General features: G+C 40.5%; 1 protein-coding gene across 6 annotated transcripts in view; it reads right to left on the reverse strand.

Moving 5' to 3' along the window:
* Positions 1–1,850: 1,850 nt before the first annotated feature.
* The window catches only part of BEGAIN (brain enriched guanylate kinase associated), a 263,709-nt gene continuing 240,443 nt past the window's right edge, over positions 1,851–25,116 (reverse strand). For all 6 annotated transcript variants that reach the window (XM_032763503.2, XM_032763500.2, XM_032763501.2 and 3 more), the window contains 3 exons: positions 10,630–10,737; positions 6,762–6,845; positions 1,851–3,958 (listed from right to left, as the gene is read on the reverse strand). In XM_032763503.2, coding sequence (XP_032619394.1) covers positions 2,585–3,958; positions 6,762–6,845; positions 10,630–10,737 — 1,566 coding nt within the window. In that variant the 3' untranslated portion in view covers positions 1,851–2,584. The remainder of the gene's footprint in view (positions 3,959–6,761; positions 6,846–10,629; positions 10,738–25,116) is intronic.

The raw sequence follows: 25,116 nt of genomic DNA on the forward strand, positions 1-25,116 counted from the left end.
TTAAGGTTAGAGGGTTAGAAAAGCTATTATTCACCTTGGGCCTGAGTCTGTCACACTCCTTCATACTGGTCACAGAGTACGTTAAGCCATGAGCAATTTGATGGACTTCAATAGGTCCGTTCTCAGAATAAGGTGCTACTCAATATGAGTAAAGGTGGCAAGACGTGACAGTCCCCAACAACATTATAGACCTTCAAAGAACAAAGGAAACTTAGTGCCAGATTGTCTAAAGAGCTCAGCAAATACTTAGGCACATAAATAAGTGCCAGGTTTAAAGAGCTGAAAACACAGAGAACAATGGGGCTGTTGCTGCTGCGTGCTTGAAAACCTGGCCTTGTGTGCCTCATCAGACTCATCTGTTTTCAGCCAGATGAGATGATATTTTCTTCTAGTATGAAATATGAATTACATGGTTAGTTAAGTTATCTGAGAAGTAGCTTTCCACTCTGAGCTCATTGGGTCTGTATTGCACTAAGTAAGTGGCCTCTAGTCAGTGGCATCATAAAAGTGTGCAGGGTTATAAACCATATGAGATGAAGTCCGTGGATATGACTGGGCGATTTAAGAACTTAGAACCGTATTCTACCACCTTTACTATAGCATCGAGTAATATCTTATTCCACGAGTACTCCCATTAAAGACAAAGGTGAAGTCCATGGGACTCGCTTTCATGTATCCTTTTCCACTTCTTGCTTCTTCTATTTGCCTTCTGCGACCCTATGAACAGTACACTGTTAAGTGGAGGGATTGCAACAAAGAAAATTCTTAGGGGCAAATGCAAAAATTACGAGTGAACTCCTGGCTCCACTGAAGTCAATGGCAAAACTCCCATTGACTTCAATGAGACAGGATTTTATTGTATGACTTTAAATGTTTCTCTCTTTGAAAAATACTGAACCACACAAGAAAAAAATATTACCTGTGGGTTGCGTCCAGTCATGGAATGTGCCATGCCCAAAGGAATTGGTTTGAGAAAGTTGTAAGTGACTGAAGTAGGTGTTTGAAGAGGGGGTTGTTCTTCACCACTAACTACAGTGCTCATTACCAGTGCACACTACACTGTCCATCAAATCCTATTTGTACAATTCAATTGGATATTAAGGACCAAATTCTCCTCCTCAGCGTGTACATTCCTCTCCCACTGAAGTCAACTGAGGGTGACACAAGAGTATATTTGAACAAGATTAAATTACATGTCTGAAATCCCGAGATTAAACTTCCTCTTCCAAATTGTATTTGGGAGTGGTCAGTTTGGAAGAGCTCTGTCTAACTGGCTGTGTCTTAATCGTGAAACTGTATTTTGCCAATTTAAGACCTATCTTTTAATGCTGTTTTGGTCTCTCTGAATTATTTCACCACTGGCTCTCGCTAGCATCTTAGTGAGCTTAGCAGCCCGCAGTGATGGTGAACTAGCTGTTTTTGGGAACATATGTCATTGGGTTTTAGATAATACAGCTGTTTTTGTCTTGTCCTCTTTCAGGCCATTTTCCGCTGCTCATAATGAAATCACCCTTGCTACAGTCACCCCTATTTTGTGGAATAACTCATCTGTGCCTGAGATTTTCAGTCTGATAATTAAAAAAGGCAAACACAGAGAAAGTGCCACAAAAGCAATTGGTGAGCCATACATTGATTGGACTTGATATTATCTGGAGATTTTCCTTCATGAGGGTTAAATAGGGCCTGATTCTCTGATACTGGAAGGTGTTGAGTAACCCCAGCAGGGTGCTGTGTGCCTTTTACTCCCACTCAATTTAATAGGAACCCCTTTCAGGATTGATCCCACAGAGAACAACTGTGAATTATTGCATCCCCCAGGATATACCGTATTTTAAAGAGGACAAAAATCAAAATATTTCCACTGGTGTCTTTTATTAAGTAATGCAAAATACAGTACTAATTATGACACTTCATGCATTTTAGACAATATAAATGCAAGCCTACAGAAAATATGTGACCAAGAAACCCTCAATTACTCTGAGGTAGTATACAAGGGAAAGTAGGAAAGCAGAAACACAATGGAATAAAAGAACAAAATATTTGTATTACTTTGTGTGTACATTTTTCACTCAAATACATTTGTATGAAAGAACTTAGGGTTCATTTCTGTTCTAATTTAAAAATATACTTCTTTAAATTCACCATTCTCATACATTTCAGCTTCACATAACACAGAGCTGATGGTATCTTATTGAATTGATTTGATTTTTGTCATCACAATGATGATTTTACCCTCTTCCTCCAAGAGTACAGGCACGGATGACCTCATGCACAAAAATAAATAAGAAACCTACTTGAAGGAAAAAGGTTGCTGCCTAAATAGCTTAGATTAAGGATAATCTAATAAATACCATTTGTTTATAAAAATATTTCAGATTTATAAAAGGGGAGAAAGGGTGGTCTTCCAGATGGAAAGGATGTTGTGTGAAAAGTGCTGTGTAATGTTTTTGTACAGATTGTTGTTTTAAACATAAAGTACCATTATGAATATATAATTTATAATAATCCTGTTTCTTAGAACCCTGTCATTCAAAAGAAATATCAAATGTTGTTTGTTTTTTCTTATTGCAGTTTTGGAAGCTATTTAATTTAGAAGGGTTCCATATAATTGTGCTTTTGTAAGACTGTCCTTCCGACTCAAACCAGTGCTCCCAGTCCGTTGAAACTGCTGTTGTTTGCTGTGAAGGCTTGAATGGCTTCCTTGCACCATGGAAGACTGATGGATCTCTGAAGCCTCCATTGAACTCTGATTGAGGGATTCTGCTGAGCTGTTTGGGCTTACATCAACATATTCTCTTTTCAACACTGGGCTACTCTCGATATTTTTGCTACTGCACAACTGCATTGTTATCCTGTCATTTTTTTGGTCTCTTGGTTCTTTTGTTTTGTAAGAGGGCAACTTATCCTGTTTACAACTAGTGCTGATGTCAATATTTAGGCCACTGTCTGTTCTGAGGAAGCAAGAATCCACAAGTCTATTTTGACATATATCTTCTCCTTCTGAGAAGCTATCTCCTTTGTAACCAGCATAGACAGGGCTTGTTCGGCTTTCTGCTTTTTTTATAGGGCTGCTATAGTACTGCTCCGAAAAGCTACAGGGTGATAGTCTGCCAGCGTTCCTGTAAGAATATGCACCAATGTCCTCTACGCTCAGCTGCCTCCACCTCCCGGGTAAGTCTTCTTCTGAAAGATGGGCGCTCATGCAGTCGTTATGCATTTTCTGAGTTGCCAATGCCTGTTGCGTCGTTATGGCTGAGAAATGAAAAGGCTCATTAGCATAAGGTGGCAGAGTCCTAGTAAAAGTGGGAGAGTTCTCATTGTTATCAGCAAGTTCCATTTGCTGTACGGATTTTGACTTGCCAAACCTAGGACTTCCCTGATGTTCATAACTAGAACATGACTTTCTTTCAAACATTTCATCTCTGCTGCCAAGGTAGATTGCTTGCTGGGAGGCTGTCAGAGTGCTGGCCTGGGCATTCTCTTTTTCCTCAGAGGTAATGCTGAAACTGGAGTAGGAGCTTGAGGTTGGTAAAGAGGTAACGTATTCCGGGAAGGCTTCATGAGAGAAGCTAGAATGGAAGCCATCTTCTTCTACAGTGCTGTCAGTAGAGTTCTGGGACCTCAAAAACCCCACATCTTTCACTTGCATATCAACACTTTGTCTCCTCTCCCTCCTCCTCTCCTCAGGGCAATAAAGGGCGGTGTCACTGCAGTAGATGTCAGACTTGTATTGGGGCCTTTGGCCAAGTTTGCCACCAGAGTCTTGAAAAGAGTGATCCCTTGCAGATGTACTTGACAAATGTGAAGACAAGCTGTTTGGGTCTGGTTTCTCCAGTACCTTAGCGATGACGCATGTTGGTATGTTATCAGCAAATGATGTGTGACACAAGGGTACAGAAAGGCTGCATCCATGCTTTTCCAGATGGAGGCTGACTCTCTCCTGAAAGTCAGATGGCAGCTGTAACATAGATAAATGGTAGGGGGAAGGAAAATAGGAAGAAAGTCATTAACGGTGTCTAGCTACACTGATGGAACACAGATGAATGAGTGAACCAGACAGTATTATTTATTTCAGCGTGTTCAAGGTGTAAACCATTCCAGCTCCATTGAGGTCAATTAGCTGTGCCAATTTATACCAACTGAGAATCTAGCCCTTGGATTCTTACATGACCCCCAAACACTGAACCTTTTGAGATTCACCCATCACTATTACTATGCTTTTTTACAACCATGACTAAATACCAGAAATCAAATTATTCTGCTCCTTTATATCAGTTATACAGTGGTCACTCTTAAAAGCTTACCAGTTGCATTATATCACTAAATAAGGTTATTACTAAATAAATAGCTGTATTTCCTACAGTAGCATAAGGGGTACTGCAAATATTGAAGTAACCATCCCTATTATTCTATGGCAAAAGTTTCTAAGGGTGAGCACTGTGGATAATGATTCCACATTGTATAACATATGGTTCCTCATTTTCCAGCTTCACTTGTGAGCTTTTATACTTGGTTTAACCCAGAGACCTTAAGGCATTCAAAATATGACGTGATGTGAAATGGCAAGCCTGTTAGTTTGGTATAAGATGACAGTCCTTTTTAATCTATACACCTTCCATGTTAAGTTAATTCATATGTTGTTAATTTAATCCATGTGTCCTCCATTTGATATAAGGTATGTAATATTGCTGATACTCTGGCAGATAGAAATATTAGTGATAGTAACTACAGATGCAACAAAGATTGAAAGAACAAGTTGGAAAATAAGATCATGTAAATCACCATAAAGATGTGGTTACTATTGCAAAGAAACAGATTATTTAGTGTGAAACTACTATCCTGGATAGGTACCATTTTTGTGAGAACATACTGCAATAATTACACTACTGTTTGATCTGTTTTATGCATTATATATATATTTATATCCTGAAGTATTTTAAGGAAAAGAACTATCGACCCCTTTTTGGCAATCAGTCATTGGGGCTGGAATTACTAAAATGGTATTGATCTCATGTTAGTGATATGCCACACCAGAGCTCCCATTCTTGTGTCATCTAAAATGGCTTGTTCATGGATTTGTCAAGATATTCGATGTTTTGCAATGCATCCACTTATTTAAACTTTTTAAAGAAATAATTATTCCTCACAATATACTGAGTTGCTGAGTAATAAATGCTTGCAGTGATAAATGGAATATTTGCCTCTTCAGCTGAACAGATGACAGAGCTTTTGGAAATTAGGGGGAAAAAACAAACAAACAATCCAACTAACCAACCAACAAAGCCTCCACCACAACACATCACCCTGGACACTTTTCAGTCACTGTTGAGTCTACCTAGGGCCCTATCCTGGAAATGCTTGGGATCGTGTACAGTGTTTACCACATTGCTCTCAGCTACAATCATTTGGAAGCTCTGCCTCTGTTCCAGTCAATCATCGTCCTTATTGACCAGACAGCCTCAGTTACCAGATGTATTTAGTATCTCTCAGCATTATACTGATATTGAAATAGTCAATACATTTAATATTTAGTTTTGCACTAGTCTATCAAAAACCTGCAAAAATGAGGCAATTTGAGAGCCCTGTGCTAATGAAACTGCTGGAAGAAATTGGTGTGTTAGTAGCAATAACCTCTGCCAGACAAACATACATCTTGGAGGTGCAGCCCAGTGTAAGACAGTTCCAAAAGTTGGTTTAGGAAAAGACTAGTCTCCTGCATTCAGATACCCATCCATAAGAATGAAGAATAGACAGGTATGTGCCTGACCCAGCTCCTGTTAAATCCCATTGATCTCAGTGAGAGTAGGATCAGGCCGAAAGTGTCTCAGAGGTCATGAGATGATTTAAAAACCTGGAGTGAAATCCTGTCGCCATTGAAGCCAATGACAGTGTCATTGACTTTAGTGAGTGGGGCCAGGATTTCACTTTAGGTTGCGGACATGTGGCTGAATGTTCATGGTTTTTTCCTTATGTTTTGCTATGATTTGTATCATGCCATGACACAAATACAGCCCTAATCATGATTTTTTTAAACCATTTGCCTCAACTTGAAAAGGTCAACTTCTCAAACTTCTGCTCCTTGGAAGATTTAGGGATAAGTCTAATTTAACCAAAGTTTGCACTCTAGAAATCAAAAAGGGTTTTCTGGTTGCCTTAGAAAAAGATGTCTTTTCCCATTAGCTTGTTTTAAAATTGATTTTTGGAATGTACTTGTATGTGCTGGGAAATAGCTTGATGGGGAAAATTGATCCTGGAAAGACATCTTGATGCCTGCAGGATCTCATTTTTTCTTTATCGTTTTACTGGCCTGAACATTCTTAGTGCTTTGATTATGCTAAAATTTTTCCTTTTGCACAAAATCGATACAGGTCCATTCCAAACTATACCAGAGCTTTCGAAAAAGAAAATATCATCGTTTCATCTTAAGCTTGGATTTTGTTAACAATTCCCTCAGCTGCCGTGGTGTTGGAACAAGTTGTATAGTGGGGGTGCTGAGAGCCATTGAATAAAACTGTAAACCCTGGATATAATGGAAACCACTTCAAGCCAGTGGGTGCTGCTGTGCCTCCAGCACGCCTAGTTCCAGCACCCATGCGCAGCTGTACAGAAAACCAACAGATATATACACCCTTTCTGTTTCTTAAAGGAGAAAAAAATCAGAGCTTTAAAGGCAAACAGGTTTTGGGATTGATCACGCATGAATATTCTGTTTTCCAAGAAACATTATTTCTTTGTATATTCATTAAGTTTGATCACATTACCTCAGAAAGCTTATGTGCCCTGTCGTAATTCTTGCTGCACTGGAGCAGCTGAGCAGCTAAATTGCAGTCCTTTCTATAGAGCTCCTAAAAAACAAAAAAAGCCTGATTTTTATGGCTTGCAACTAACCTAAGGCTTTGATTCTTCCTCCCATTTCTGGGCAAACTTTGTATGTTTTACGCTGGGAAAATGCAGAGCACATTTGATTTTTCGAATTCATTAGGTTTCTATTTTTCGTACATGCTCCTGAAATGTTGCTCTACTGGTTATAAAAGGAAGGGGGAGGGGAGAGGGAGAGGGAAGAAGGAACCAGAAAGAGAAGTTTTAAACAGTATTACTTAAAAAAACATCAGTCTGCAACTTAGAGTATTGGGTGAATATTTACCACGGGGAATGCAGCATTACATAGTAAGCATGCCTGAGAAACTGAATACTATAATAAAGGTGAACTCTATAATAAAAAGGAAATTTGACTTAAGCATAAATATTCTGTATTGAATATTCCCCAAATCACTTAGATCGCATTTTAGAGATACCTGAAATAGTCTCATCAGGTTGGGGGGGGGGAATTCATCATAGAAATTGTTTTAACATTATTTTTAAAATTTTTGTGTCTCTTTCTTCCCTGTGTGAATTCCCCTGGGTACTTCTTGGTTCACTAAAGATATCCCAAAATGCCTCATTTGGCAACATCAAATACTATGACTTGCAATGAGACTTAAGATATTTGCAATATAGTTGCATTCTGCACTACATTTAATGAACCAGGAAGTAGCAAGAGGATTTCACACTGAGGAAAGATAAATCAATGGGTTAGTTATGTTCTTTCTGTGCTGATTGGCTCCTGCAGCCTGTGTAGTGGGGGAATCCAGAACAGAAATCTGTGCTTAACTCCATATTCAGTCTTGCTTTGTATTATTTTAGCACACATGACTATTCTCTGATGCAGCATCTATAGGGCCACTGATATACAACTTACACAATGTTCCACTGTTAAGGTGCCATTACTGATAAAAGCTTATTTTCAGAAGTAAGCCCTATAGTTGTGCACAGATGTGTCACAGAGCAGTGTTACAGAGACCAGGCCATGCAAAACTTGTAAACATTTTATAATGTTTATAGAGAAAATGTGTTTGTGATTAAAATAGCTTCATTTTTTCCCCTGGGTGGTAATTCTGTAATTTCATTGCTCGTCGACTTGTGCATTCTATTTATTCTCTTAAAAAACAACATGTCAATTTTCTATAAAGGAACAAGGGAGAAAAGTCTCTTTTCTGAATACCACTTTTGAGAAAATATAGCTAATATGCAGAATCAGTCCCACAAGAATCTCCTGGGATCACCTTGCTATGAATGTGGGAAAAACAGAAGTAGATTTTCTCTGGTCTGGTTGGATCTACATCTGCTGATTCCAATGCCCTTAAACAATGTTTGCAAACTATGATGCTTTATTTTATTTTATTTTATTAGGCTTTCTATATACCTCTCACTCTCTGTCTCAAATATAAAGACTATATATATATAACGTAAACAACGGTTACCAGGTAATTCTGTTTTTAATTTGATGTTAGTGACTCAGACCCTGACTCTGGAAAACAGATGCAAACAGTAGGAATCTAAACATTTAATTTAAAAACAAAATCTCTGTTGCATGTGCATGTGCATATTTTGGCATATTTTACATACATATCGTATGTCCAGCATATTGCTGTACAATATAAAACCAAAGACAGCTACTTTAGATTCCTAATGGCACAATTTGGCACCCAAGAATGAAATCGTTCCTATGTCTCATCCCTTATTTCAAGACTGGCTGCTCCACTGTCTGTGAAGACATGGCCACGGAAAGTGTAGAACACATTTTTGAGCCTTTTTTTTTTTTTTTTAATATTAAACATCTTCAAAAAATGTATGTAGAAAATCACATTAGTTGAATGTAGTGGATATACCGTATCCCCAACATGACGGGATACACTACCTGACTGGGATCAATCATCTCTCTGAATACAATATAATTCTGGATGGAAACCAGCCAAGAGTGCAGCAGGTAGAGCAATAATCAGTAAGTGGCATCATAGGGTGTCTCATATTCCATCCCATATTTTCTGAATTTAAGATACTGTGATCCCCCATAGTGTGGGGGTAAAATACCATCCATTTAAGAAATATCAGTAGGACAAGGATACGCTCTTTGTCTCATAAGGGTCTGTTGCTCAACAGCTTCTCTAGTTAACAATTATGTATAATATGGAAGATTTATGTGGTAGTTCTTGCGCAAAGTACATTGGACCAAATTCACCCCTCAGGTTCACCAATGCAGCTCCATTACCAGAGGGCAGGATTTTGCCCAATATGATTCACTCTGGGGTATGAGGAGATGAGTATAGGCCTCAGTCTTGGCTGGGGCCTTTAAGCTCTGATGCAATACAAATACTGAATAATAATAGTGATAACAACAATAACAGCTTCTTGGAGGATGCTCCATATTCTAGTTCAATCCAATTGACTATTTGAAACCACCCCAATTGAAAACTGCGATTGGTTCACATGTGGGATCAAATCCTGCTCTCATGCAATCCCATGGATGTCAGTGGAGTTGCAGGGGTATAACTGTGGGCAGATGTTTACCCAATTTAATTTATACCAGTGTAAATCTGGAAAAATTCCATTGACTTCAGTGGAATTACACCATATTTACATCATCAGTATACTTGTAACCCGAATTAAGCCTATTGTACTTATAGGGTCCTTTTAATTACAGGTATTAGAATAGTGGGAATAACAAATGTATTCCGTTTTTCTGACACCCTTATTGCGGTACAAATTAAGGACCAGATTTTGAACTCCTTGCTCCCATTAGTAAGATATTACTTGTATGAGTGGTCCTATTAAACTCAATGGGGCTATTTGTGGAATAAGATACTCTGAAATATGATTAAGGGTTTATAAATATACATTGGGACCATGCAAGAATGTCCTAACAAGACTATAATGTCTTCTCTAGAATAAGTATTTGTCTTAATATCTCCATCTGGGGAGTGGGATTATAATGAACTAAACACATACAATCTGTCCCTCTCTGCCACATCCTTTGAAGTTTGTACAGGAGAACGATTTCATAAGCTTGTTTGCCAGTTTCAAAATGCATAATTTTCAGCAATATTTAATGAGATGCATAACAGTTGCAAAGGATATTCCATGTTTCATTTCATACAGAGATAGATACAACACCACACCATGAGCTAGCAGGGGAAAATCTAAATTCTGGGGCTAAGGTGGGTCAGTCCTGCAACCATTCCTCATGCAAATAGTGCTTACTAATGCTAGGAGTCCCATTCCAACGAGTAAGGATTGGCTGATCTGATCCCCTTTGTGAGATGAAAAGATCAAATGAAAGGTAGTAACATTTTAGGGGCATATATTGGGACCGTAATCATCTGTAGAATTCTCTTTGACACTTATGTGCAATGCAGGACGTTCACCATACAGTACCTAGGGACATATGCTTCCATCAGTCTGCTCAGTGACCTCCATAGAATCTTACATAACACCCAATAGCAGAATAATACATTTTAAAAGTATTTAGAAAACTGCATTATAGCTATGTTTAAATCTAATGTCCCTAAATCCTTATTTTTTCAATAGAGGAAAAAGCCTAAGGAACAGTCACAGCAACACAGTAATTGAAGTGTAAGAAAAACTAAAATTATTCAGTGAAAGAAATTCTAAACAGTAACGTTTCTGATCCTAGGATTGACAAGTCAAATTTACTTTAAATAATAGGTAATGATTCTATAATTACATATAAAATGTATTGCCTAATCCACTTTCACACACAATCTTAAGAAGTATCCATAATTAAATACTTACATTATCTTCTGATAACTTATCTATTGTCACCTTGGCTTCTATTAAATGATTATTGAGCGCTATTATTTCGTGGCTTAAAGCCCTTTTTTCCTCTTCATAATGTTGACCCTGTGTATAAAAAATGGATTGGTCAGTATTTTTTCCCACTATGATATAATTCCTGAAAAATACTCTTAGTATGATGCCATTTTCAAAGCCAGAGGGGTGCACAACCTAAATCAAGTATGTTCCCTATCCGCTTCCAGATAAGCTGCTACTTTCACTTAGCGCACTAGGTGATCTGCTGGGTAAATGTGAAGGCCAAGTGTATTCAGAAAAACAAATAGACAATGGGAATGAAATGGCAAATGAAAGACTATCTGGACTGCTCATCCTTTAGTATCCATAGGTTGCACTGTGGTTTCCAACCTGGAGATGTGGATTAACCCTGGCTTTCACTCTAACAAATTCTCCAAAAAAATGTTCCAATTACACCCTTTGCTTTCATCTTCACCAAGCAGGAGAAGCAAATAGTCACAGAAAATAACAGGACCATTTACTTTTCTGGGAGGTCCCAGAGATAGATAAATCAGGTGGTTTGTTTCTAAAGTTCATTTGCCTGATGAGCGGAGAATGGATCACAATGAAAGAGCTAACTTACTGTGATTGGGATAAGAGTAAGAGGAAAAAAATTTGAAATGATTTGAACTTTTTCCTCCCCACTTTCTTTTCTGCCCACTGATCTGATTACATTGCAAGGATACCCATGTTTATAGCAACATTTTATGTTGAAAACAAATCAGCACAAAAGATAAGGTGTAACTGGCCTGTAACCTATTGCGTCACCTGCGGGAGGTCCGCTGAAGCCGCGGGACCAGCAGACCCTCCGCAGGCAAGCCTCCGAAGGCAGCCTGCCTGCCGCCCTCGCGGCGACCGGCAGAGCGCCCCCAGTGGCTTGCTGCCCCAAGCACGAGCTTGGCGTGCTGGTGCCTGGAGCTGCCCCTGGGGCTCTGAAGCCCATCACCCCACCTCCAGACTTCAGAACCCAAACTCCAGCCCAAGCCACAACATCTACACAGCTATTTCTAGCTCACTAGAGTGAGCCCTGTTAGCACAAGTCTGTGGAGCTGGGCGGGGGGGCTTTCCATTGACTTCAATAGACTATGAATCAGGCTCTAACTCAGACAAAAATTGACTTCAAAGTGAGCTTTGCCTGTGTAAGGACTGCTGGGTTAGGCTCTCGAAGCGGTGGGCTGAGAGTTCCCAATAACAGTAAGTTAGCTCTTTCATTGTGATCCCTTCAGCATAACTGTCTGAGAGAAACATGCAAGACAAACCTGAGATGTTGGGTTGGAGACACTGCTCCTTCACCAAAATGCTGCTCATAGCAATTATCTGGTAAGATCTTTTTTAAAAAGTCACACAGCAAATCAGAATACTAGGCAAGATAACCACTGGCCTACTTCTTTTAAAAAGTTGTGAAGGATTTTCTCCAACAAGCAAACTGTATTAGATAGTTAAATTTCCCAAGTGCCATGTGTATCAGTGTGACAGAGTCAAGGAAAAGTCTTCCATCACTACAGGCTCAGCGTTGTCTGATAATTGACAGCAGTGGGAGTTAGGTGTCCTGAGGGCTCCGAACAAATATCAAGGTTAATTATCTGGTTGTGGAGCAGGCGGCTACAATAAAAAGAGATTATGAAAGAAGAAAATGGTGAACTTCACATACTAAGCAGCTCTTCAAAGAAAAGCACATTCTAAAATCATTGAAGGGAACTTGGTGCTTGTTTTAAAAAGTGTCAGGCTGACTGAAGCTCCCTTCTTATCGACAAAAACGGGACAGGATAGGCAACGAGAGTCCAAGATTCTCCAGACTGTGTCGGCTTCTTCAGACTGTCCCATCACCCTAACCTGGAATGACCATTTATGGGTAAAAGAGTAGTTCAGTCTCCACGACCATTCTGGCCTTGGCCTCGCCGAGCAGACAGTCAGTCAGACTGGCAACTAGTGCCAGTGTTGGTGATGGCTTGTACATCGTGCAGTGGAAAAGCCAAAGGCTAAAAAGCCTCTACGTCTTATTTTTCAAAAGAGACTAAGGTATGTAGAAGCCTGAGTCCCACTGCCTTTCTGTTAGACGCAGGCTCCTAAGGGATAGATTTTTAAAGATATTTAGGTGCCTAGCTCAATGGAAGTTTGGTGCTGTCTGTTACAGCTGTCCCCCTGCTAGCATTCCTTTTTCCCTTCTCCTTTCTGTTTGTCCTGTGTGGCCGCCCCTCCCGGCCATTGTGCTAACTAAAGTCACAGCCCTATTCATAGGGATGGCTTGTACAGACTAACTGGAGCCACTGCCCTGCCTAGGGAGGGGGCTTCTTGCTTCTTTGTTTGGCTCCTTTGTTCAGACCCGGGCTCGGTGTGGGGGGCACTGCCCAGAAATGCAAGACCTGAAGTGGCCAACTAATTAAGCATATGAGTCATACCTGTGGCTCAGAACATGCCCAGGCATGCCTATGCTTACCTGCAGCTTTCCCCTGTCTTCTTCCTCCCTTGTATCAAGAGGAGCCAATCAAAAGTACTGGTGGGAAACTGCCTGAGTTTGCCTTTTTAAAACCGGACATTTTCTGATCAGACCTCGGAGAAGGTCCTTGCTTTCCACCTCGTCTGATCAGCTAGGAGTCTTTGGGGGCCCTCTCCCCGCTCTCATTTGTTTTTGAGCGTACCCCCATTTTTAAACTCCCCTCCCACGAACAACGAATTTGTGCCTGGAGATCTTCTGATTACTGAAAGCGAATCAAGTCTTTCTCCATCCTCCGATGCTACTGCTGTTCCTGTCTCTGTGTTTGCTGCTGTCCTGGGGATTGGTAAGAGCTCTCTCTCTTGCAGACTCCCCCTGTCCTAGCTGCTGGCCTTGTTTCCCAAGCAGACAGACCCAAGCTAACTCCTTGGTCTGTATCTATAATCTGTTTCTTGCTCCGCAGCGCCTTTGCTGCTAAAAATAAGCCTGTGCCGCTGCTAAGCTGTGCCTTCCTGGACTGTATCCTGGGCTGCCAGCTTGCAGCCGCCCCACTGCTGCAGCCACCACTAGTTTAAACCTCCCCCCCCCGGGGCTGTACCCTGGGGCACACACCACTCTGCCCTCTGGAACTGCTCCCCTCCCAATCAAAGAATCGCATAGTGTAAGGTGCACCTATTAGAATCAGGTTCTTAGTCTAGATAAGTTGTAATTTCATTTTGCATAGCTGTGGTTTAAGTTAGGTTTAGAGAATTGTTTGTATTGTGCTCTGTAAGTTAGGTTTAAAAAATTGTTGCATTGTGTTCTGTTACTTGCTAATTTGTGTAGTCTTGGTTAAGTTAGATCATAGATAAGATTTTGCTGTGTTCTGTATAATTGTGGTTAAGTCTGTCTTCCCGCTGCCCTAACCCCCCCACCGAGCTTGCCCGTGTCTCCCCCCGAGCTCCCCAGTCACTCGTTGCAGTCTCTCTGCTGTTTACACTTGCAGCCTGTCTGCTCTCTGTGTCTCCCTGAGTTTAAAATCCCTCCCTGCTGCTCTCTGTCTCTCCACCACGTGCTCCTCTTCCCCCATCCCTCAACCTCATTCCTCTACCCCTGCCTTTCTCTCTCTCTCTCTCTCTCTTTTAATCCTTCCCCCACGTGTTCACCCACTCCTACTGCTGCCAAACCTCAATTGTATTACTGAAGTCTAGCATAAAACCCCATTGGTTACCCTTTTTTCTCTCTAACACACCTCACATTTTACATTTATACCACTGTGACACATTTTCACCTAGAGTTGTGGTTATTTAACACATTTTCCCATAACTGTTAGTTGGTTATATGCTGCTGTGACACACCCTTTACATAAGAAATTGTTAGCTACCTGTTACATTTATACTTCAGTGTCAATTGGTTACCAAACTGTATTGTACCCCACTGTATTGTACCCACTATTGACCACCCCTATACTATTTATTAAAAGAAACCCCTCCCCAATTGTCTACCTTAACAAACCCCATACCCCTCACTATTGAATTTTCCCTGTTTTTGCATTTTCTTAATAAAGTTTATTTTGCACCCCACCAGTGCAGTAGTTGTCCCCCAAGATCCCCTACCTGCTGGCAGGGTCAGGTGCCTAGGTGCTTTTGTGAATCCTACCAGGTACCTTTACAGATCTGGCCCTTAGTCACTTTAGGGCTAGATTTTCAAAGGCATTTAGGTATCTAAAGATGCATTAGGCATCTGGTGGAACTTGCAAATCTGACCAGAAAATCAATGGGAGTAAAGTGCCTAACCTGCTTTGGCATTTTTGAAAATCATAATAGGTGCTGATCTGCATTTTTAGGCATCTAATACCTTTGAAAATCTGGCCTTAGAAGCCTAAGTCACTTAGGTGCTTTTGAAAATTTTACCCAAGGTCTATTGTATGCAGATTTAATTTTTAAGATATTACATGATAGACACAGTGCACTAAATACCGCTTGCAGCTGATGAATTCTCAACCAGTTGAGTTTCCATTTGCTCTCAGTCTCTCTTAATTCAGTAGTTGTTACTTCTGTGCAATAGAACTGAATTGGGCCCCACTCTATTTTCCAATGTTGGAAGGTTTTGGACAAACTAGAATTTATATCCTATATCGATGGCTGCATAGGAAAAGGACTCGCAGATTAAAGTGGTCCGGCAGCAATACTTCCACTACATTGAATAATACTGAATAAGGTTGAATAATGTTTCCATTTTAATTTAGTTACTGATAGCTTGTCACTTCGACATTTTCCAGCCTTGGTGTCTCCCTAAACGTGACTGATTTATTAAAAAAGTTGCATAGATTTCTCATAATTAGAAATGACATTATTAATGTCAGCAGTCCTGAGGCAGAGAGATAGAGACAAATTCTCTGCTGATGTCAATTGGCACAGCTCTGTTGAAGTCAATGGTGTTTACACTAAAAGGGAATTTGGTCCAAAATATCAACACAACACAGTATCAGGGTTAGCGAAGAGGTGTGGGGTGCTGTGTTTTCAGTATGCAGATGACACCAAATCCTGACTTGGACAATGCAGTTCAGTGCCTCAGCCAGCATCCAGCTGTGCTTGGGGCATGAATAAAAACAAGCTGGTTGAAGCTCAGTCCTGACAAGACAGAAGTGATATCACTGGAAGATATGGCAGAGGTATTATCAATCCCTGAGGGAGTATGTCCACTATCTGTTATGGCATGTTGCAACTCAGTGGTGATTTCAGACCCCCAGCTGCTGTTTGATGATCATAGTGCAGCAGTAACGCAATCAGCTTTTTACCACTGAATCTAGTTAAGAGATTGTGACTTTTCCTTTCAGATGTGGACCTTGCCACTGGTATCCAGGTCCTTCATTGAATCATAAAGGATTAGGGTTGGAAGAGACCTCAAGAGGTAATCTAATCCAACCCCCTGCTCAAAGAAGGACCCACCCCAACTAACTCATCCCAGTCAGGATATTATCAAGCCGGGCATTAAAAATCTCTAAGGATTCCACTATCTCTCCAAGTAACCCACTAGTCTGGGGGGCTCTGCATTTTAATTTAATTTAAATGAAGCTTCTTAAACATTTTAAAAACCTTATTTACTTTACATACAACAATAGTTTAGTTATATATTATAGACTTATAGAAAGAGACCTTCTAAAAACATTAAAATGTATTACTGGCATGCAAAACCTTAAATTAGAGTGAATAAATGAAAGACTCGGACACAGCCTATGAAGGTTCTGACCCTGCTCCAGCATATCTACCTCTTCCAGCTTAGTATCGTCTGCCAAGTTCTGAGGGTGCAATCTATCCCTATCATCCAGATCCCATTCATGAGAGGTTGACAAAACTAGCCCGGACAGCTGACCCTTGGGCACTCCGGTTGATACCCAGCTGGCCAACTCGACACTGAGCCATTGATCACTACCTTCAGCCCAACGATCTAGTCAGCTTTCTATTCCTTTATAGTGATGCTTCCAACTCTAAACTTGGGAAAGCGACTCCAAATTTGGGTTATTTACTCTAACCAAAGACTCTCAGCAGGCTTTCTCAGTTTCATACTGGATGCTTAAGCAATCATACTGCTCTCTTACATACAGTGCAACTCCTCCATCTTTCCTCCGCTTCTCCTCTGAAAATGACAACAGTGTTCCAGTCATGTGAGTTACTCCATCAAGTCTCTGGGTACGTCTAACACTGCACGATTATTTGAATTAGCTTAAACGATATTACAAAACAGATCTAATAAAATCGGTTTAGCGCGTCCACAGTGGGATCCTGAAATCGATTGTTTGCGTCCATGGTCCAAAGCTACATCGATTTCAGGAGCGGTGCACTGTGGGTAGCTGTTCCTCAGCTATCCATAGTTCCCACTCCGTGTTGAGAGCACAGTGCCTGATGGGGCAGAAAACATTTCCCCGGGTGGTGCTGGGTACAGCCTACCCCTCCTTTGTGAAGGCAGCAGACAACCTTTGGCGCTTTTCGTGGAGTGCATTGAGCAAACGCTATAGCACAGCAATCTTTCCTTTTTTTTCACGTGGTGGAGGGGGGGAAATAAACTGAGGAAGCTGTTCCTGACACGCCAGACACTGTGTTTGAACCTACAGACATTGGGAGCTCAGCAAGAATGCAAATATTTTCAGAGGCTGCTGTGGACTGTGGGATAGCTGGAGTCCTCAGTACCCTCCCTCCCTTCATGAGCGTCCATTTGAGTCTCTGGCTTCCCGTTACGCTTGTCACGCAGCGCTGTGTATCTGGAGTTTTTTATTCAACGCTTTGGCATTTCGTGTTCTGTAATGGAGCTGGATACAACAATTTGTCTCCCATACGCGATCAGACCTAGTATCTCCCGTACGGTCTATGCTGGAGCCTTTTTCGATTCAGACGCATCGCCAGCCGTGCTGATCAGAGCTCCACGCTGGGCAAGCAGGAAAATGTATTCAAAGTCGTGGGGCTTTTCCTGTTTACCTGCCCGCTGCATCGAGTTCAGATGCTGTCCAGAGCAGTCAGTGGTGCACTCTGGATGCCGCCCGAGGCAATAACGTCGATTTCTGTCCACACGAACCTAATGCCGAGTTATCGCTATCGAATTTAGCGCTACTCCTCTCGTTTGGGAGGAGTTCCGAAATCGATTTAAGGAGCCGTTTAACTCGATATTAATGACGACGTCATGTGAACGGATACAGCGTTAAATCAGTATATCGGCCATTAAACCGATTTAAAGTCGCAGTGTAGACCTGGCCTCTGTTTTTCCAATCATATCATAGTTATATCAAGCATATTGTATTGAACTGCACTCTCATGGGTCTATTCCTTGAAACCATTTGGAGGCTCAAGCTGATGCAGAACTCAGTGGGTTGTTTATTGAGCAGGACACTTCACTGAGAACATGACACCAGTGCTCTGGGACCTGCACTGGCTGCCTATTGGTGTCTGGGTAGAAGTTATGATGTTGGTTATGACCTATAAAGTCCTAAAATGGCTTAGGGATGGCCTCCCTGTGCCATAATGCCACTGCTACAGTTAGCAGTGGTGTTCAAGTTGCATACCTTTTATTATAAAAGGAAATGGGTAACTGGCAGGCCATTCTTGGTGAGGGTGCAGAGACTCTGAAGCTTGCTTCTTCTTGGTCCAAAACAGACAGAATTTGGTACCCCTGTTGGCATGCTGCAAAATACACCTGTTCCATAGGGTTTTTGAGAGGGCTTGCCATAACAATAAAGGAGTGAAAATGAGTTTCTGTAGATTTCTGACTGGCTGAGTTTATCACATTGTATAATTAGCAAAGGTGCTAAAGTGCCTAGAGTAGTGCATAGGCATTTTTTTAAAATAAAAATAATTTAAAATCCAAATAAATAAAAATCATTCATCAAAGTATGGAACTGGTCAATCTCCTGTTATGGCCTGGAGGTTCCCATTCTCAGCTCTTAATTCCTCTGCTCCTGACCAGGAGTATCAATCTCCTGATTTGGAGATACCCTAGGTAAGGGCTGTTCTAGCAGGATTTCTATGGTTACTGCCTGAGATCCCAACTAGGAGGGTTCTAACTGATAGTCTCCTAAACCACCCATGGCCATAGACTCAGAACTATGCCTGGAGCAGCATAGGACAGGGTTCTGGCCATGGGAACCTATGACCAGTAATGATGGGTCAGCAGCCAGAGACTCACCCCAGCCAAGGGATAGCAGGCAGGGGAGCCAGAGCCCTCACCACCAGAAATCAAGGGGCAAGAAGCTGCCAGAACTTGAGCCTCTTAGAAGCTGGCAGCCCAGCCAGAGCATCCCCAGCAGATGACAAGATGCAGCCAGATCCCCTTTCCAATCCAGACCAAGCAGCAGGCAGTACAAGGGCTAGCAATCTTACTGCAGTCCTCCACCCAGTGCAGGACAAGGAACAATCAGGGGCAAAGCCTCAAAGAGCAGCCTGAGTTATCAGGGCACCAACCCAAAGGGATTGCAGAGTCAGCCAGGAACATCACATTTCCTGTGTCTCTAAAGCTTATTTCACAGTGCACCATGTCAGACTTAAATTCTGGTATCTAGGACATTTGCTGTCACTTACATAAATGAGGCAGTGCATAATAATTAAACATGCAAATTTGCAAATGAAGGCACTGAGTCATTTGCATATAATCTCCAGATTTCTGGACCTTGAGTCTTAATAGGTATGAAAATATATTTTGTGAAGCAGAAGTACAACATACCACATCCTTGTTATAGTTTGATAGATTGTTACAATATGTGGTGGGAATTTCAAAAGCACTCACCATTAGCCTAATTATGCAGTGCGAGTAGAGATAGATCAGTTCTGAGGGTATTTGAAAATCCCATCCATATTATTCCTAGGATACGAAGTAGCTAGTTCATTATGTAAATGGAAGGCAAACCTTAATAGACAAAGAACTGTCAGTCATTGTACAGCAGAGACATTAGAATACAAAGGAACTGGAAACCACTTCAGGTTATAAATAAGCAGGAACCTTCAGGTCAGAGCTCAGCTCACAGTATGTGCAAGGCAACCTCATAACTAACACTGAGCACTAAATCTGGCTTCTAGCATCACTATGCAGTGCATAAATGATTGTGGCAAATAAAAAAAACCAAAATAGTGTTTGGGTTTGTCTTCAGATTAATGAACTATTTATATTTGGTGGGTTAGAATAAGGACCACCATATTTAGACTATCTGCTTCTGTTTTTTTTATGTGCATAACTGTGAGCGGGCATAAAGAACGTAGTGGATTAAGAATATAAATGAGTATCAAGATGAACAAAATGACCTACTTTAATACTCTAATTGTTTGTCAGTGGATCTGCGAAGGCTCACACTATTGTCCTTCAAAGTAACTGAAGTCAGCCAAAAGGTTGTCTCTTTGATACTAACTTTTAGACTCACTTCAGTGCTTTGAAAGACAACGATTTCAGCAGTTGGAGGAATTCTTCCAATAAAGTTCTGTCATCCTCAGAGTCAAGATCACTTGCTGACTTCCCTGCCATCCATGGAGAGCTCTGAGGTGTGCACAGACCCTTTGAAATCAGTCTCATTGATGCAAATGAAAGGGCTGGCCTGTGGAAATGTCACATTTAGTTTGGCAGGTATGAAAATCCTGTTCTTGATGTTCCTGTAAGGGGATCATGTTGCAAACCTCATATGTGCTGGCATTCTATCATCTCTCAAACCTGAGCAGTGACTGAGCTGTCCAAAGCTTGCTAAAACTTTAACTGCATAAAATAAGATAAAAAAAGGCAGCTGGTCAACAGCCTGCTCTTTAGCCTAGTGCTTAGCTAATCTGGGTCAATCGTTGTGGATTTCTTTGAAGCATTTGTAAATTTTTTTAAAAACAGCTGAGGTCTGGGCGGTAAGACATTAGAGTGAGCTGGCCACCACTACATAACAATCTACGATTGGCTTTTCCAGAGGCTGACAAGTTGAATACTGATAAATCTTGTTGTGTGTTATTAATATTCGATTACTTTTATATTGCACATAGAGATGGTATTGGGTAACCACTGATTTACTTACACAGAATGAGTCTTTGTAGGAGGAAATTTGCAGAGGCACAGATGACAGATAAGCATCTCAACTTTAATTGCCTTTCAAGGGGAATTAAGCACCTAACTGCCTTTTGTCTTGAAAGTCTCCAGCATAATTATTAAAAGGGGTAAAACACTCTGTTCATGCAAATAATTTGTAGTAATGTTTAGAAAGTGAAAACAATCTCTCGCAAGTAAGTACCAATCAGTTCATTTAGGGCCAGTTTCTAATACATTTACTTATACTTTGACGTTAATGGGTCTTTCACTCTTAAGACACTTAGGCACTTCTGAAAATCCCACACTTTGGTGCCTACACATGGACTTCAGAGTCTAACTACAAGGCCTCTATTTTGAAAAATTTGGCTGATGAATACATGGAATAAGTTTGTGGCTGAACATGAGTGAGAGTCTAAGTTGTGATGATGTCTAGCAGGTTGCCTGTGTTAGATCAGTTCAAAGGGAATGTTAATGGCATTGCCTTCACTGATCTATAAACCGGTTGATTGCTATCACATTACATTATGTATGCCCCTGTAATTAAATAATCCTAGATCAAAGTGTGCGCATATTCAGGTGTTAGAACTTCATGAATACTAATGTATTGCTTCACTTATCTATCCCTCTTATAATGTATTGGCAGGCAATTGCATTATGTATATCACTGTAAATAAATTACTTGTGAATGCCAGGAAATAAAAGCTATCTTCAAAGCAAGGGTCGTTGTGTTCAATAATGGAAATTCACAGACTCAATCTGCAATTGCTATTTATCAAAGCCCATGTGGGTAAAGACATTGTTCAGATTGTCTTCTGTGAGCAGGATCTATAACAACTGCTTTAAGGGAATTATCCTGCATCTCTGGACTGATGGATTCTGACAAGGTGGAATACGGAGCAAGTGGACAGAGATTCCCAAGGTTATTTTGGGGTAGCCCTGAGAGACTTATGAAAAACTAGCAAATCACTACCTCTCTGCTATCATATTGGATTTATAAACTTTGACTCACCTGTTAATGTATTTTATCGGCGTTAGCCTCTCAGTAACTTTAATTTCTTTTTCTTAGTTAATAAACCTTTAGTTAGTTTACTAGAGAAATTGGTCAGCGTTGTCTTTGGTGTCAGATCCAGAGTATCTATTGACCTGGGGCAAGTGACTGACCCTTTGGGGTTGGAAGTAACCTAATGTGAGGTGATTTTTGGTTTTAATAACCTTTCATCACAAAGCCCAGTTCGTCTAGGTAGTAAAGAGGGGCTGGATAGCTTCAGGGGATTGTCTGTGTCTCCATGGTAATACAGTAATCCAGGAGCACACATTTGTTACTGGCTTGGTGAAATCTAATTATAGAATATACCAGCAGTTTGGAGTGTCTGCCCTGTTTTCTGACATTCTGACCTGAGATTGGCACTCTCGGATAAGCCATACTAGACAGCGTGACATTATTGGGCCCTTTCTATTTATTGCATGATATTTAGATGCACTCACTTACAAATGGCAGCATTACTTTCATTAAATAATTAAAACGGATTAACAAATTTCCAATCATGTTTTTTAACGTTAAGTCATTTTTAGGCAGCACAGTTAAACAACAATGGAATTGTTTTACTTTGCCTCCGTGGCTATGAATCACTAATATTTTTAGTGTAGTTGTACGTTTGTAGGCGATAACTGAGTGCCACATTCCCACCCTCAACTCCTAAATATTTTCAAACTTCGGCAGTGACTCCCTAGTTTCAGATGTTAAATAGTCCACAGAAGGATATGAAGTGCATTAAAATAACCTACTGTTCTTTCACCTCTACAGACCTGGATTTGACCTCAAGTCCCGATCTTGAATATATTTACCACCATTCAATGAGGCTATTTATAGTAATAAAGACTATGCCTGGTGGCAAATGTTTGTAGAATCAAGTGGTTAGTTAACAAAGTGAAATGGGTTGCCAGCCGGCATTAATAACCTCTCCCTTTTATGTGCACTATGGATCTGGTCCTGCTCTCATTGAAGTTGTTTGCAAAACTCTTATTGACTTCATGGAAGTAGGATTAAGCCATAAATATAACAGTGTTACTTAGGACTTGGTGCTTTCATCCTAGGACCTCAGACAAAAGTGAGGAAGTCCCATTATTCCCATTTTACTGAAGCAGAAACGTGATGCAGAGTGATTCAGTGAATTCCCTCAGACCACACAGCGAGTCGGTGCAGAACTGGGGCACCTACCTCCCATTCCCTTGCCCGTCCTAGTGGACCATTCAACAGCAACAAAATGTCCATATTTTTGTGGAAATTATGATCAATTTTTCAAGGAGTCCTAATCTGGTGTCATCTGCCAGCCATTCATTGAGGATTGGATTGCACAGGGTCATCCATAGCTAGTCACTATCTGGGGCATTCATACTTTTTGCCACTCCCACAGGGCATATCACAATATAATTTCTGTGGAAGGAAGAATCTGGGATATCAATTTGGGAGATCACTGGGATTTTATACGTGATATTCAAAGGATCTTTATAGTATTTCCACAGTTCACTCATAAGCCCTTTTGTCGAAATAATCCTCAGTCCAGCCATCTGTTTTTTATGGAAAAATATGGGCTTTCCTTCTCACTCTGGAGTGTATTATATTTTAGTACAGTGATTGTAGCAACTAAAATAGCCTCCTCTCTGAATAGTTGCTATTTTTGTATTTTAATTCTATATAAGGAATCCTTTTAGCAGGATATAAGGTGACAGAGCAATAGCTTCATTCCCTGAAATACAGACTGAGCATGGAAATCTGTGAATTTATTGTAATAAATATGCCAACATCCTGGAAGCATTTGCCAACATCTCACTGAATTGGGGGATGGATTAGCAGAGAATTGGGAGTGCATATAGTAATCACAGGAAGATTATAAAAGCAACATTACATCAGACAAAACATATTGTAGATGCACTAGGTGAAATCCTGGCCTGACAGCAGTCAATGAATGTTTTATCACTGATTTTAATGGGCAGAGATTTCACTATGGGTCTGGTGCAAAGTCAGGTCACAGGAATTTGTGTGAACTCTTTTTTCCTTTTTTGTTTGCATGGTTTTGCAATCATTGAGTTATGCTTAGACTTTAAGGGATTGACTACACTGGGAGATCACATTGTGTTAGATCACAGCCTTAAGTGTCATGGTAGCTAACACCGCGTCAAATACTCAATATAAACAGGGACTCAGATGGCCATGACTAACCTGAATTCTTAAGAGGACAATGTTAAGCATGAGAACACTCGGTGTAGACAGGGACTGAATCATGTTGAATATTGTGCTACGTACCACAATTCTCAGGTTTGTGTTCTAACATGATGCAAATTTTCCAGTGTAGACAAGTCCCTAGATTCATATAGAAGCCTGCTTCATTCAGACTTTCAAAGGAAAACAAATAGCCAGTGTTTTATCTGGTGTGGAAACCAGACAAAACCATTGAGTTTCATATAATTTCTACACGGAAACATAAATCAACCCAGAATTCCCCTAATCAAATGCTAAATTGTCTGGGCCTGGTATCTTATTGGGCTTCTTTCTTTGAGATTATAGGTGCAGAAAAGACTCTGTCAGGTGGTAACAACTGTTAAAGAGCAGTGGGATGAAAAAGTTTCTGACCACCTGATCTAATGTAAAACTGGACCTAATATAATTCCTACTAATATAGATTAAAAAAAATTCTTGGCAAGATCCTCAGCTTGTATAATTTGACATAGCTCAATTAAAGATAATGGAAACACACTAGTTTACAGCAGCTGAGAATCGGGCCCCCATACTTAAAGTATGAATATGAAATAAAGCCAGAAACAGCTTGATGACTTCTATCAAGTCTGGACATCAAACACGGGAGACAAAGGGAACAGCAGGAGTTTTCTGCAGCTCTTTTTAGATAAGCTCTGTATTTTTTCTGTGGTTTAAAAAGATATCATTTTAGTATGTATGTTCATCTTGTGAAAACCAGACGTCCAAGGGTAACCAAAAGAGCTGTAGAAAACTCCTGCTAATCTCCATGTGTCTGATTGTAGTTCTGATCTTTCTGCTCTGATATACACCATCAAAGTGTATTTTCTGTTGCTATTATCATAAAAATGGCAGCCAAGGGGGTTACACAGCTGCCCAACTCATATTAATAGAGCTTTTGAAACATTTTCAGGGAGTTTTAAACACTTTTGAAGTTTCTTTGTTCAGTTTACATATTCTGAATAAGTACAATTTTCAGTAGCTACCGACGTACTAACTAAATATCACTGTACTGACTAGCTAACTTAATTCATTAGGACAATGAGAGAGTCACTCATAATGATTTTAAGGTTAGCCCTCCCTTGCTTAAACTCAATATAATTTGAAGCAATACAAGTAAGCTGTCATAAACAGATAGTTAAGGGTTAATGTCTCTTTTACCTGTAAAGGGTTAAGAAGCTCAGTAAACCTGGCTGACACCTGACCAGAGGACCAATAGGGAGAC

The sequence above is a fragment of the Chelonoidis abingdonii genome, chromosome 4 (genome assembly GCF_003597395.2).
Source record: "Chelonoidis abingdonii isolate Lonesome George chromosome 4, CheloAbing_2.0, whole genome shotgun sequence".
Lineage (NCBI taxonomy): Eukaryota > Metazoa > Chordata > Testudines > Testudinidae > Chelonoidis > Chelonoidis abingdonii.